At 36.3% G+C, this 14,620-nt stretch overlaps 1 protein-coding gene across 5 annotated transcripts in view; it reads left to right on the plus strand.

Annotated features, from left to right (window-relative positions):
* The first annotated feature begins 1,363 nt into the window (after positions 1-1,363).
* LOC110709332 (histone-lysine N-methyltransferase setd3-like) overlaps positions 1,364-14,620 on the plus strand; it is a 43,503-nt gene continuing 30,246 nt past the window's right edge. For all 5 annotated transcript variants that reach the window (XR_002508904.1, XR_002508905.1, XR_002508903.1 and 2 more), the window contains exons 1-4: positions 1,364-2,006; positions 2,083-2,158; positions 7,442-7,647; positions 7,760-7,846. Coding sequence is in view for 1 of the 5 variants with exons in the window: in XM_021887543.1 (XP_021743235.1) it covers positions 1,635-2,006; positions 2,083-2,158; positions 7,442-7,647; positions 7,760-7,846 (741 nt within the window). In the remaining 4 variants the exon portion in view is untranslated. The remainder of the gene's footprint in view (positions 2,007-2,082; positions 2,159-7,441; positions 7,648-7,759; positions 7,847-14,620) is intronic.

The raw sequence follows: 14,620 nt of genomic DNA on the forward strand, positions 1-14,620 counted from the left end.
TATTACTTGATGAAAATTAATGTATTAAACTTTCTGGGTTTTAGTGTTGAAGAATGACTTAGTTTCAATGTGAAGACAATGACTGTACTTTCACTATTTTATCGCCCCACTTTTATTTTTGTAACATTTAATTTTTTAGTCCCTGAAATTTTGTTTGATTAAGTTTTGGTTATTTATGTATTGGACTATTATTTTACATAAATATATATACAAGCACCTTATTTTAAAACACTCTTCAAATGAAATTTTTTTTGTACTACTTAGAACCTGTTCTGATTTACTGAAGTGATTGAAGCTGATTGAACTAAATCGAATTGAATATAGCTGAAATGAATTGAACTTATTGTAACTGAACTAATTGTAGCTGACTTTTGACAATTATATTTTATTTTAACATGACTATTTTAATCAAACCTTATAAATAAATTAACTCTCTGCCAATGAACATTTACATCAATAAATAAGGATTTATATCGAACCCAGGGCATCGCACAGGGTACATACTAGTTTGATAATATAAACAAATACGAACTTACAATAATGTCTATAAAAATATTTTTTTTAATGAATGATTGAGCGTTGATCAGACAAAGAACTACTTTACTAAACTAGGTTAGAAACTCATGCGATGCACGATTTATATAAAGCCTATTTTTAATTTGTACATTTTAAAAATAAATCGCTATTATACATGAATATAAATAAGAATTACATATACTTTATAATTTTAAATTTTTTTATTTTAATCAAAATTATGATATAATATCTGTTCAACATTGTCTAATTTATAGTTCTATGTAGAAGGTCAGTTATTAGTGTACTATTTAAAATTGTTTCAATTTTCTATGACAAATTGATAGATTTTAATAGCTTTATATATAAAAAAAAGGATAAAAAAGAAAAAAGATGACATCATCATTGATCAATATTGTTATGATTATGATGATTATTGATGAATAACTTTTACCCCAACTAGTTTTGTGCCCGTACGATGCCCGGGTTGTTTATTGAATTTTTAGATATATTGGGAAGTATATTATTTTAAGTGATTAGAACTAATTCCTTCGCTCCAGAAAAATATTATGATATAAAAATTAAATTTATATGATAATTTATGAGAGTTATAATCTAATTATTTTTTGAATAAATTATAATACAATTTGCACATATGAAATATTAGTACTTTATCAAAAATAAAACTCTAAATTAACAATTTTATCCTAAAATTCTATTCAAATTTGATTGAAAATAAAATTCTAAACTAATTATTTTATCCTACAAATAGAATTCTATATAAATCTATCCTACGTGGCACGACACTTGACGAAAAGTTGAAATGTCAAGTGTCGCTGCCTCGTCGCCTGGCTAAAAGTTTACCTTTATATATTAGTTATATGATATGATAGGCCAATATGGTCAATTGGCTTTGGCTCTCGCCTCTCGGAGTACTCCACATCGCTCCTCGTCCCTTATCTTATTTATCTCGCTAAGTAAAGCGACGAATTGTGAACTTCCATAGACCCAAAAAAAAAAAAAAGAGCCAATCAAAGGTCTCCTTCAAAATCCCTCATATTCATTCTATCATCTTCACTTCCTTCAATCTCTGATCATACTCCAAAACCCTAAAATCCTCCATGGAAGCAGCTTCTTGCTCTTTACAAGTGTACCAAGTCTCACTCTCTCCAATTCGCTCTTCACCTCGCTTTGTCACTTCCTTCTCTCGAATTTCTTTCTCTTCTAGTTACAAATTCAATCTCAACTCCTCATTTCGCGTCATTCGGCTCAAGAATCGCTGCTCAATATCAAGTAGCGCTGACATTTTCGTCGCGTCGAAAGAAAATGGGAAGCGTATTGAAGAGGAAGATGCGGAGGAGAGAGAATTTGACTTGAAATCTTGGATGCATTCTAATGGTTTACCTCCTTGTAAAGTTGTTCTTAAGGAAAAACCCTCACATAATTCTAATCACAGGCCAATTCATTATGTTGCTGCTAGTGAGGAACTTCAGGTTTGTATTTTTTGTGATAATTTGTAGTTGCTTACTTGCTTTTGATGAATGATTAAAATTCAACCCTCTTTGTTAGGCTGGTGATACTGCATTTTCGGTTCCGAATTCGTTGGTTGTTACACTCGAGAAGGTCTTGGGTAACGAAACTGTTGGTAGGCTGCATTTTCAGTTCTGAATTCATTGCTATTGCATTCGTCTAGGGAATTACTACCTCCGTTTTAAATTTATGGCAACGATTAGACATTTTCTACGACACTTTATGTCAAATCGTTTCAGATCAATTGCAAGGATTAGACATTTTTTTACTACACTTTATGTCAAATCCTTGCAAATAATTTGAAATGAAGGTAGTATACATGTAAAAAACTGTATTCTTAGTACTATGTGTACAATTGTTTTAATTTTTTTTAGCAGCTAAGATTGGAAATCAGAATTTCAATTTATATTTACAGTTGTTGTTATATAGGGATCGAGTATGATGTGTTAACAATATTGATAAAATATTGTAATAATAATTACATTGAAAACGAAATTGTTATTTTACTGATTTCTTAGCCAGACGACTTAAGTCTCATAATTGACTTCATACCTTTGTGGCTGTGTGAATGTTTAATTGTTAAAATTTTCAATTCCATACTCAAGTTAAAATGTATACTCTGTTTTACAAGGACCATAAGTTTTCAAATCTATATCTCTAACTTTCAATTAAACAAATATGTTAACAGGTATATAAGATTGAAATATACTCAAGATAACTTCACTGAAGTGTAGAGTAATCCCTAGATCATGGTTAAAAAAAGTAACCTATACTATAAATAAATAGAGGAGTCAATATTATACGGAGTAACTTCTAACCATATTTCTGTAAAACTTCAATACTTAAATTCTACGCACTTTAACTTTAATCTAAAAAGTAAGATATAAAATGATATAAATATTTTTTTTTCTTTTTCTTTTTCTGGCATATAGGGTAGTGCATTAGCATAAATACATTCCAGTTTTCATTAAATTAAAAACAATGTTAGGAAACTACTTTTTTCATGGAAACTTATCGTGCTAGAATTTGTACATCCTCCGTTCCATTTTGATTGCTAACTTTGAAATTTTACACAATTCACGTAATTTTTTTGCACAATCTTTAGTGATTCTTGCTTAATGAAATTGTATAATGTATCAAATTTACTTTTATATAATGTATTATTATTATTTTTTTTATATCCTTTGTATATATTTCCTTAGATAAATCAAATGCATTCAAGTCTAGTTAACAATTTAAATTTTGGAAAAATTGCCACCATTAATCCCAATTTTGTCTCGTCTGCCAATATTAATCCCAACTTTCGTTATTCACTATCACTCCTAACTTTGTACCCCGTTAATTTCTATCACACCCAAATGACTTAGAACTGGTTGGAGAGGTAAATTTTGTTGACTTGTGATTTGTTGCACACGTGTTACATCATGATAGGTTAAAATTTTTTTTTAAAAAAAAATAAAAAAAAAACCACAGCCACTTCCACCACCACCACCACCACCTCCCCTTCCCTCGGCCCCAGCACCTCCTCCTTTAGTGTTACTCGCAAAATCACCAAGGGGGTGGTCGAAATTCGCCGGAGAAGGCAGCGAGGTGTACGGATTCGATGGGGAAGGGATCAGACGGTTGAAACGGTGGAGGAAGGGGGTGAAAACGAAGGGAGGAAGGGGGCGAATTGGAGGGGAAAGAGGGCGAATTGGAGGGAGGAAGGGGGTGAATCGGAGGGGGAAGGGGGCGGAAACGACCACCCCCTGCCGGAAACAGCACGCAGGGGTCGCCTTGCTGCCTGAACGACAGGGGCTGCCTCCTGCCTGAAACAGCAGCGGCTGCCCCTGTCGGTTCTGGCAGCGGCTGCCTCTCTGTCGGAAATTGGAGGGCTTGCTCGCGCCGGAAACGGCACGCAGGGGCCGCCCTGCTGCCCGAACGACAGAGGCTGCCTCCTGCCTGAAACAGCAGGGGCTGCACCTGTTGGTTCTTGCAGCGACTGCCTCCTGTTGGTTCTGGCAGCGGTTGCCTCTTTACCGGAAATTGGAGGGCCTGCCCGTGCCGGAAACGGCAGGGGCTCCAGCAGGCCAGGTTGTGGCAGCGGTTGCCTCTTCACCGGAAATTGGAGGGCCTGCCCCGTGCCGAAAACGGCAGGGGCTCCGGCAGGCCAGAATCAGCACGCAGGGGCCGCCCTGCTGCCCGAATGACAGGGACTGCCTCGTGCCTGAAACAGCAGGGGCTGCATTTGTCGGTTCTGACAGTGGTTGCCCCCTGTCGGTTCTGGCAACGGCCGCCCCCTGTCGGTTTTGGCAGCGGCCACCCCCTGTCAGTTCTGGCAGCGGCTGTCCGGTCTGGCTGCGGCTTCCTCTCTGCCGGAAATTGGAGGGCCTGCCTCGTGCCGGAAACGGCAGGGGCTGCTGCCTGGCAGGGCTGCCACCTTGCGTGAGGGTTAGGTTCTTTTTATTTTTTAGAATTTTTTTGGGACCTATCACGTGTTGATATTAGGTTAGATTACCGGTTGGGTGTGATAGAAATTAATGGGGTACAAAGTTGGGAGTGATAGTGAATAAACGAAAGTTGGGATGAATATTGGTGGACGAGGCAAAGTTGGGATTAATGATGACAATTTTTCCTTAAATTTTTTTCTATTAGGTACAAGTATGAAATTATTTTAAACATGCAGATAAAGAAAACAAAGTACTTGTATAATGAATCAATTTAAAGTGTAATTGTGAACTTGAAATTAGTTGAGAAAATTATAAAATTTACCAAACTTATTTGTGTCATTAACCATGATTATAGTGGACCTTAGAAAGCAAATCCAGAAAGCAACATCCAAAGACCAAGATCTGTAGATATGGAAGTAATACAACATAGAAATTATCAAAGAAAACCTTAAAATAAAATAAAATAATATTATACCAGCTGAAAAAAAGGATATGTTTAAGAAAATTAGCTACAAGAACTACACAATAACATGCTAAAAAATATTTAAATATACACTTACATCATCATCGAAATAAATTGGTTTGATGATGAAACTATGTATATGACAAAAGGTAAATTTAATTGGGGATCAAATGAAATTGACGTTGAACAAATGCCTCTGCTCCTAACTCTTGTGGTTAAATTTGTGAAATTGAGATGTGAAAAGGGGAAGGATATAGGGAAAGAAGGATAGAAATGCTGCAACTTTGGAGAAGAGGCACGTGTCGGTTTTGGATAATGGTTTTAAATGGTATAAAAACTCGGCCGTGATGTCACATTTAGCCTGTAACGAAATTTGAAGTTACTGAACCGAGATTTAGCGTTTTGTAACGGGGTATTTAAAAACACCGCATTTTTTTTACTGATACGATACACCTCTGAATCGCGCGAGATATAGGCATATAGCTTAACTTTGCAAGTTTAATCATTTAATTGAACATGTATTGCAGCTTCCAAGGTTGCGAGTTTGCAAAGACTCCATTGTTAGCTTGTTGCAGTCTCTAAAGAGAGAGAAAAAGGCACAAAATTAAAGACTAAAATACTGGGGTAGGTGGAGCGGGAGTTAGGTCGACAGTTGTCCACATTTTGTGGTTTTTTTTATTTACATCTTTTATTTATTTCTTTACTTTTAAACCCCACTAAAGCTTAGTTTTAAAAAGTGCCCCTTAGGCGCGCCTAGGCGCAAGGCTCACAAAGGCACAGGTTAGTGCGCTTTAACCGTTTCAGGCGCAAGCTCCTACCAAAAGTGTGCGCCTTGGTGCGCCTCAGACTGCCTTTGCCAAGGCGTAAGGCGCTGCGCCTATGTCGCTTAATAGTCAAACGCGAGAGAGAATGAAGATTTGAGCAGAAACAGACCAAAAATTTTGCAAATTAAAACTTCCAGTCTTCATTTTACAGTTTCGAACAAAAAGCATGGGGGTTAGTTTTATGAATTAGCTTTAATTTTACCCCTAAATCAAAAGCCCCAAATATCAGAAACCTTAATTTGTACATTTCGAAATAATTGGGGAAATTAAATGTGATTCCAGTGGATTCCAGCACCGGAATAATACATTGTCGCCGGCAAGCTCTCCCACGTCAGTCATCCTTTTTTCTCTTTTTTGATCTGTTTTTTTTCCTCCTTCGATCTTCTTTCTATGTTTCTCTCTCCTCACACCCCTTTCCGACGCAAACCATCTTTTACCTATTTTTGTTTTTTTTGTTTTCCTTTTAAGACTTTATACTAACCTCATTTCTGTTTTTATTTATTTATTTATTTAAGTCTATTGAGCTTTTTATTTAACCAGTTTTATTTTTTTTTTTTCTTTAAACATACATAATACTTCGTACTAAGAAAGCAGTAAAATATATATAAATTAAATATTAAAAATTATGCGCCTCATATACGAAAGGCACTCGCCTGCGCTTTGCGCCTAAGGCTCCAGGGACCTTTTGCGCCTCGGTGCGCCTCACGCCTTTTAAAACTAAGCAATAAAGAAGAAGTCACGTGATGATCTAGGGGATTTCAATATTCTTTATAATTTTTCAAAATTCCACTGCTTTACTTACTTTTACATCTTACTTTTAGTTTTCCATTTAAATTGTTACATTATTATACGAATATAAATAATAATTGGATAAATGACATTCAATTTTCAATTTAAACTTTTTTTTTTAAAAATAAATTAAAAAAAACTCTAAAACAAAAATTCTACCGCGATGACCGATATCCGGTCCGTGATCAACGCATCATCTCTGTTACCGCAATACTGCGACCGTTCCCACAAGATCGAAACTGCATTTTTACACCATGGTTTTGAATGAAGCAGTTTGAAAAAAAACTTAGATTTTTGGTGGGAGTGCATAAGGGAGCAAGATTGGGGTTTTTGAAGTTTCACCATAAAATTGACATTTTTGTTTTTGTCACTTTTTTGAGATTTCACTTTATAACGTTGCTGTTTTTTGCCCACTATGTTGTTTCTGGCTTTGTTGTTGTTGATGATGATGACTTGTTGTCATTGTTGTTGTTGACCAACTCATGTAATTTGGTATAGAATGAAAAACAAATAAGGCTTAGTACATCTACTCTCCATGGTCTGAATTGTTCCAGACTTGCATTTTTTAATATAACTATGAAATTTTCTTCAAGATGTAAAATTTGAACCTGGCTTTGTGTGAAGCTGGGTCTTTTTGGCAGTTGCATCAAAACCTGATCTTTCTCATTTTTAAGACCATTGTACCACTAGGAGGATCATGTGATGATGCTAACTAGATAGGGTTTCTTTTTATTTATTATTGCAATCAGATGCTACAGAAATATGTCCAAGCTAATATTTAAGGCTTACTGTACTATTGGCCATGCTATTTGCTTACAGACATGTGCCTTTCATGATATTGAAACAAATCAAACTGAGTCTAACTTGCTGCAGTTTCTTCAACTTGTGTGCAGCGGAACTTTTGGCTTCAAACAAATTGTCAGAGTTAGCTTGCTTGGCATTATATTTGATGTATGAAAAGAAACAGGGTAAAAAGTCCTTTTGGTATCCATATATCAGAGAGCTTGATCGGCAGAGAGGTAGGGGGCAACTTGCCGTGGAGTCTCCTCTTCTTTGGTCAAAGAGTGAACTCTCTTATCTTTCTGGAAGTCCTGTCCTGGTATTCTATTTCACTTTCTTATGCAAAAAGAAACTGAGATTTGTTTGTTTTGTGATATTGTATTTAGGTTGATATATTGTTGACTATAAAAGTTTGTTTTGATGGTTTGCAGGCTGAAATCATGGTAAGGGACGAGGGAATAAAAAAGGAATATGATGAGCTCGACACAGTTTGGTTTATGGCAGGATCACTTTTTCAGGTGACTTTCTTTGTCTTTCTTAGAAATGGACATTATCATTATATAATACATCTTAGTAATGTGGAAAATTTTCTTCTAATTTAACATTTATGTTGATTTTACATATCGATATGGTATAGTTCAGCTATTATTAATTATTATTACTTCCTTTTGTACTCAAGCAGCTAGTGTGTATTCTGAGATTTTATTGACAGCGATTCTCCATAATTGACAAACTAGTTTGTGTTATATACTGTTAAGTGACTCTTGAATGAAGCTGTAGTATGACATTTCCTCAATCAGTGCATTTTTTCTTCTACAGAATTATGTGTGTATTTCCATTTCAAAAGTATAAGCTACTTTCAGTTTTTGATGTCAAAGGTAACTAGGTAAGTTACCTTTGACAATTAACTTCTCAAATAAGTTACAACACATAAGCTTTAGTGATTCATAATGATAGACATTTTCATCGTAAACTTTTAGTCAGTTTCCTTTAGTAATATTGTTAGCAGTTTTAGGCTGGGTCTATTTTGAGTCCTTTGGGCTATTATGGGATGGAGACCATTGCTTAATCCTGACCTTTTACTCCCATGTTTGGCTTAAGCTGGACTAATAGCTAGACTTTCTCTGTTATTATCTTTCAATTATGATAGTAAGTTAGGTTCTATTTGTATCCATAATAATAAAAAGAAAAAGGGATTTTATCAATGGTACCCTCAAAAATTTGACTTTTATCAATGGTACCCTAAAAAATTTGACTTTTATCATTGGTACACCTCATTAAATTTTTATTATCAGCGGTGCACCTAATATTTTCACCTAATTGCTACAGTGATCATTAGCTGATTATAACGTTAAGTAAACGTTAAATTAGGGCATTTGGCTGGTTTAATGGGTTTGGTTTAATGGGTTTGGCTGATGAAAATACTGAAATGCCCCTACCCTAAAAACTCCCTCTAAAAGTTTTCTGTTTTTTTTCCCTCTCTTTTTTTCGATTTTTCCCCCTATCCCCTCTGTCTCCTATTTAAACTCTTGGCTTCTTCAGATTTCCCCTCTTCTCTTCTCTTCTCTTCTCTTCATTCCTCTTTTAAAGTCGTACACTGCAATGGCTTCTTCTGGCGGGGGATGCATTTTCAAGGAGCATCAATTGTAAAGGTACTTTGTTCAGAGGCATGAACTGCAATTGCAATTGCCAACCACCAAGATATGTAGACATTAGGTTTCGAACTCAATATCGAATCCTAGAAGGTCCTATTATAAGTGTAGGCTCTAAGAGTTCTTTATGTGGGTTAGGGAAGACCAAATTGTGAGAGACATTGGCAGGGAGATGCAACAACTTTACATGCATTAAGGGTTAAATTTGATTTTTTGCTGATTTTATGTACATGGTGGTGAAATTGGCAGTGGTGATGTATTTGGTGTTGCTTTTAGTCACTTTGAAATAGATGAACTTAGTTGTAGTATTGAAGCAGTCCAACTGTAATGTGTAAGATATTGTTTTATTTTGAAATAAAGACATAACTTTGTTTATTTTTTGTTTATTTGTGTATATTACATCAAATTATTTGCATACTTAACAGTAGCAAATTGGTGAATGAAACAAGTACATTTCAGATGCTAAGTTTGCAATAAAAAAAAAAAAAGAATCAATCATAAGTAATTGATGCCAAATTAGAAAGGTTAAACATTTGCACATAACTCGTTCCGAAAAACAACTTAATCATAGTTTTAAGTTGATGGCTAATAAGTAAGATCAACAAAATTTTTTCACATCCAAAAACAACTTAGTCAAAGCTTTTTTCACATCCAAAAACAACTTAGTCATAGCTTTAACAGAATTGTTCCCATCCAAAAAGTAATTAGTTGTCTAAGATTGTCACTATGCCTAAATCTGGCTGAACAGGACAGTTGAGGCTTGCATGCATCATGGCTGTGATTAAGACAAGTCTTGAGGTTCGCTGGACATTTGAGATGATGAGATCTCTGTTGCAGCTCCAACAACTTTGGACTGAGCAGCAGCTTCCTTGGCAGCCTTTGATTGATCCCTTACCCTTGGATTTTTAACAACCAATGCCTCACTTGCTTTCAGTTCCTTCCCAGTTAATCCCCTTTTGCAAGTCTTTTTGTTGTGGCCATAATTTCCACAACTACTGCATCTTACACTTGCCCTCTTGCCTGGTTGCTCTTCACCCTCTTCTGTTTTTGCTAGGCCTTCTAACACCTCTTTTCATCTTTGGTGGGGCAATCTGGTTAGGATGGTTAGGATTAGCAGGTGGCCATTGAGAGAAATCAGGAATTGGGTGTATTGCATGGCAGTACACTTGTTTGTATGTTCTTGCAGAATACCATGAACTAATATAGTTGTGAGGATCCACTTTAGCATGTAGCATAGCTCTTATTGCATGTCTGCAGGGGATACCTGCTAAGCCCCACATGAACATATTTTGTTGTTCAAACTTAGAGGAAATTGAGACTTCCCCTCATAAATCTCATACTCTCTTGGACTTGACTGAAAAGCCCTACATGTGCTTGTAGCTTTGCTAATATCTCTAACAAGCTTAGCAATTTTAGGGCACAACTCATCATCTGTCATGCAATTCTGACCATGCACACTCTTCTAATGCCTGTTTGAGATGAATACAAAGGAATACTATTAGCTATCAATTCAATGATAACACACAAGGAACAGATATTTACCTTCAAGAAATGCTGAAACACGTCTGCATCTGTCTACTACTCCTAGTGTTGAGTGTTTGAGTCATTGCACACATTTGGATCAAACTTATGTTTGCTCCATTTTGCCTGATCACCTAAGTCAGCAAACCACTTCATTACATATGCCCCCCCTTCCTTTTGTAGCCTCTCCAAAGCCTTTAGTGGCATTGCATGCCCTCCAGAACAATATGTACATCAAAGAACAATATGTACATCAAAGGCCCTGGCAATGCTTTCTTGTAATTCCTACTCAAGTGCCTACAGCAATACCTTCTTTTTGCTTCTAGCCACACATTTGTAAAAGCAATGTCTACTCCCTGTCATCAGCAATTATAAGCAAACATAAGCAAGAATAGGTTGGGAGAGTAATACATTAACAAATATGTGAGGTTAAATGTATACCTTTTATCTCTCAGAAATTATGGTCCAGTCTTTCCGGTTTGATTCCTTCACAATGTTGTACAATTGCCAAAGAAAGTATGACCAGGTGTCTTTGTCTTCTCCACTAACTATTGCATAAGCTAATGGGAAGATTTCATTTTTGCCATCAACTGCAACTGTTGACAAAAGGACACCCCCATAATTCCCTTTCAAATGTGCCCTATCAACCCCAATCAAGGGTCTTGCACCCTACAAGGAACCCTTTCCGCTGTCCAGCAAAACTAATGAACATGGTAGTGAACAAGTTTACCCTTGGTATACTCTCACTTAATGTCCAACCCACAAATGCCTTAGAATCTGGGTTAGTGGCACATATCATGTCAGCATACCTAGATGAGAGTAAGACTCATCATGCCCACCAAACAGCTCTTCAATCACATACTTCTTCGTATAGTGATGCTTGTTTCATGTAGATGCCATACCTCTGAAACAGAAGCTCATTGAGAGCCTTCCCTGGAATATATGGAGCTGCTTGATATCTTTCATCACCTTTAAAGCAGCCCACTTCACAGTGCATATAGGGTTGTAGGTCTGGCCAAATCTTCTTTATTGCCCATGTCTTCCCATTAGACAACTTACTAGCATGAAGTCTCCATTCACAACAATCTGCATAACATGTGACATTCAAAGCAAACCCCTCTTGAACTGCATAATCTTTTAGTGTTTCTCTCAAATGAGCCTTATCAATGAAAATCATCCATGGTCTAAGAGTAATTTTCCCCAACTTGACCTCATACATTTCCCCATGGCCATACAGCTTCTTAAAGTAGTCTTCATCATCATCTGAGTCCACAATCTTAGTTGTCATCTATGTGAGGTACATAGTTCACTTCACCCCTTTCATCTTCAGGTACCTCTTCATCAAAATCATCACCCTCAAAGTCCTTATCCTCACTGTCATCATCACATGAGCAGCTAGATTCAGTAGGCTCACCCCCACCCCTAGCATCAGTAGTTTCATAACTAATTTTACTCCTAGCCTTAGGTTCACTAGATACAACAGGTGTTTTTTGCTTTTAGAACTAGTCCAAATCCCTTTCCTTTTAGCAGTACTCTTTGCAACTTTCCTACCAAATAAACTAGGGTCTGTGTGAGGTGCAGATAGACTATCTAGGGTGAATACTAGTGGAATTAAGCTCATTGGGTTGAATTGTGTTTTGGATTGGTGAAAACCTAGGGCTGCTTCTCAATGGTAAAGTTTTAAACACACTGTGTGGGGATATGGGAGATGGGGGATACTTCTCACCACCGGAGCATATTACCCTCTCCATGTCAATCTCTGACAACACCAGCTTTCCCTTTCCCTTTTCCTTTTCCTTTCCCACCCACTTTCCCTTTCCCCTTCCCATTTGTACTAGGATCAGTACCCTTCTCTTTCCCCTTAGCCTTAGCCTTCTCACAAACCTTCTCAAACTCTTTCCTACCCTTAGTGTATTCCCTCCTAGCCTTTTCAGTTTGCTTCAAATTGCCCTCTTCATTGTCTTCCAACATATTAGCCCAAGTCATATCAGGATCATAATTGAACTCAGCACCTAGCATATTCACTAGTGGGGGGTTGGTAGGAGCATCAGCATCATTACTAGTAGCCACTGACTTACTAGCCTCATCCTGGTATTTCTTCACTAACTTCCTTCTGGGCTTAAGCTTGGTGGTCTCACTCTGAATTGCATATTGAATGGCAAAATTGGGTGTGATTCATTTGTGGGAGGTGGTGGTACATCACCAAATTCAGCAAAAAACTGTGCTTTACTCACCATTAATTTCATAAACAGCAGATTTAGGTACATTGCTTGATTCATTTAAAAGAGGGGGGGGGGGGGGGAGGGGGGTGAGTCTGGTTCATTTGTTGGAGGTGGTGGAAAGTTCACTCCTTCAGCAACTATTTTGTTTCTTCTAAACTCATAAGCAAGGTCATTCATGTAACTAGATCTCAAAGGGTCAGTACCAACTAGTATCTCATACATTTTTGCCCCAGGGAATGTCCTAAACATCCTCTGTACACCACCATCATCATCAATAGGCCAATGTTTACCCCTATATGCATAAGCAAATATAGGATTCACTATAACTACCCCTCTTTTCTGTAACTCATCCTCAAAGTCTAATCAAATCCATGAGATTACAACGATCAACATCCACTTCAATATCAACTTTATGCACTTTATACTTAAATCTGATTCTGCACAAATTACAGTACACTACCATTTAAACACTACACAACACAATTATTGATCACACACTAAAGAACAACATTATAATAAATCTAGGTTATAAAATTGACAGTACTATAGCATGCATCACACTAACACCACAAAATCGAATTACATATGAAAAGAAAAACCAACTTTTAGCATCAACAGTACCTAAAGTGCAACTCTAGCATGAATTCAACAAAAATCATACAACATTACATCATAATTACATATTCGAACTCGTAATTTAACACCCAAACAAAATAGCATTCAATTACCTAAAACATAAGAATGTATACAAAATAATTCACAAAATCATGAACGAAGATGATTACTAACCTTAAAAAGCAATTTGTCAAACCAATTCTCCTCAAATTTTGCTTCAATTAGGGCTTTGTTGCGAGCTTCAGAACAGGGGAAAGAGTTTGGAAGTTGAACGATCAAAATTTTTGCGTTTAACTTGTGATAAATGATGTTAGTTGGGCTTGGAGGGATAATTAAGAGGGGGGGGGGCATTTTTGTAAACTTACTGACCTTAATCCTCATAAAATGCCCTTATTTAATGTTTACTTAACGTCTATAATCAGCTAATGATCACTGTAGCAAATAGGTGAAAATATTAGGTGCACTGATATGAAAATTTAATGAGGTGTACCATTGATAAAAGTCAAATATTTGAGGGTACCATTGATAAAATCCCAAAGAAAAAACCATAGCCGCTAGCCAACTCCTTTTCTCTTGGTTTTTCAAAAAGTTGAACTTTTCTAGGCCCCGTTGGAATTTCGAAACTTGGCTATTTCTGACTTCTCTATAAACTTTGCATGTTGATGTTTTTAATTTCAATTAAACTACATTTTTTTACTACAGTGGGTTCCTCTTATGGTGGGATTTGTTGAGTATGAGTATGAGTATATGACCTATGTTACTCGGACTCGAATACCCATGTCCGACACGGGTGCGTGTCCAAGTGTCCGACTCGGGTATTTTGTGAATAAATTCTATGTCCAAGTGTCATATCATGTCCAAGTGTCAAGGGTCCGACACGGGTACTTCACGTGAAATGAAATGAGTCTAAGTAACATAGTATATGAGTATGAGTATGAGTATGAGTATATGAGTATGAGTACATGAGTATGAGAGTATGAGTAATGAGTATATGAGTATGAGGAGATGTACCGCGTTACAAGATATATTCAACGATTGTAGTCTTGAAGTAGGAAATCTTTATTCGATTCGTATTGTTATGTATTTGTTATTTTTTATATCTCTTCTGTAGATGTTGAATATAAAACAAATTTAGGCTCTATTGTTTTAAAAGTTTTAGTAAACATAAGTTAAGTAAATACAAGCTAAACTAAGAATAAGGTTACCAAAAATAAGTTAGCATCGATAAAAATAAGTGTAGTTTAGGCAAAAATAAGTTAAGTTCATTTACTCTAATGCAAAA

The sequence above is a fragment of the Chenopodium quinoa genome, unplaced genomic scaffold (genome assembly GCF_001683475.1).
Source record: "Chenopodium quinoa cultivar QQ74 unplaced genomic scaffold, ASM168347v1, whole genome shotgun sequence".
NCBI classification, from domain to species: domain Eukaryota; kingdom Viridiplantae; phylum Streptophyta; class Magnoliopsida; order Caryophyllales; family Amaranthaceae; genus Chenopodium; species Chenopodium quinoa.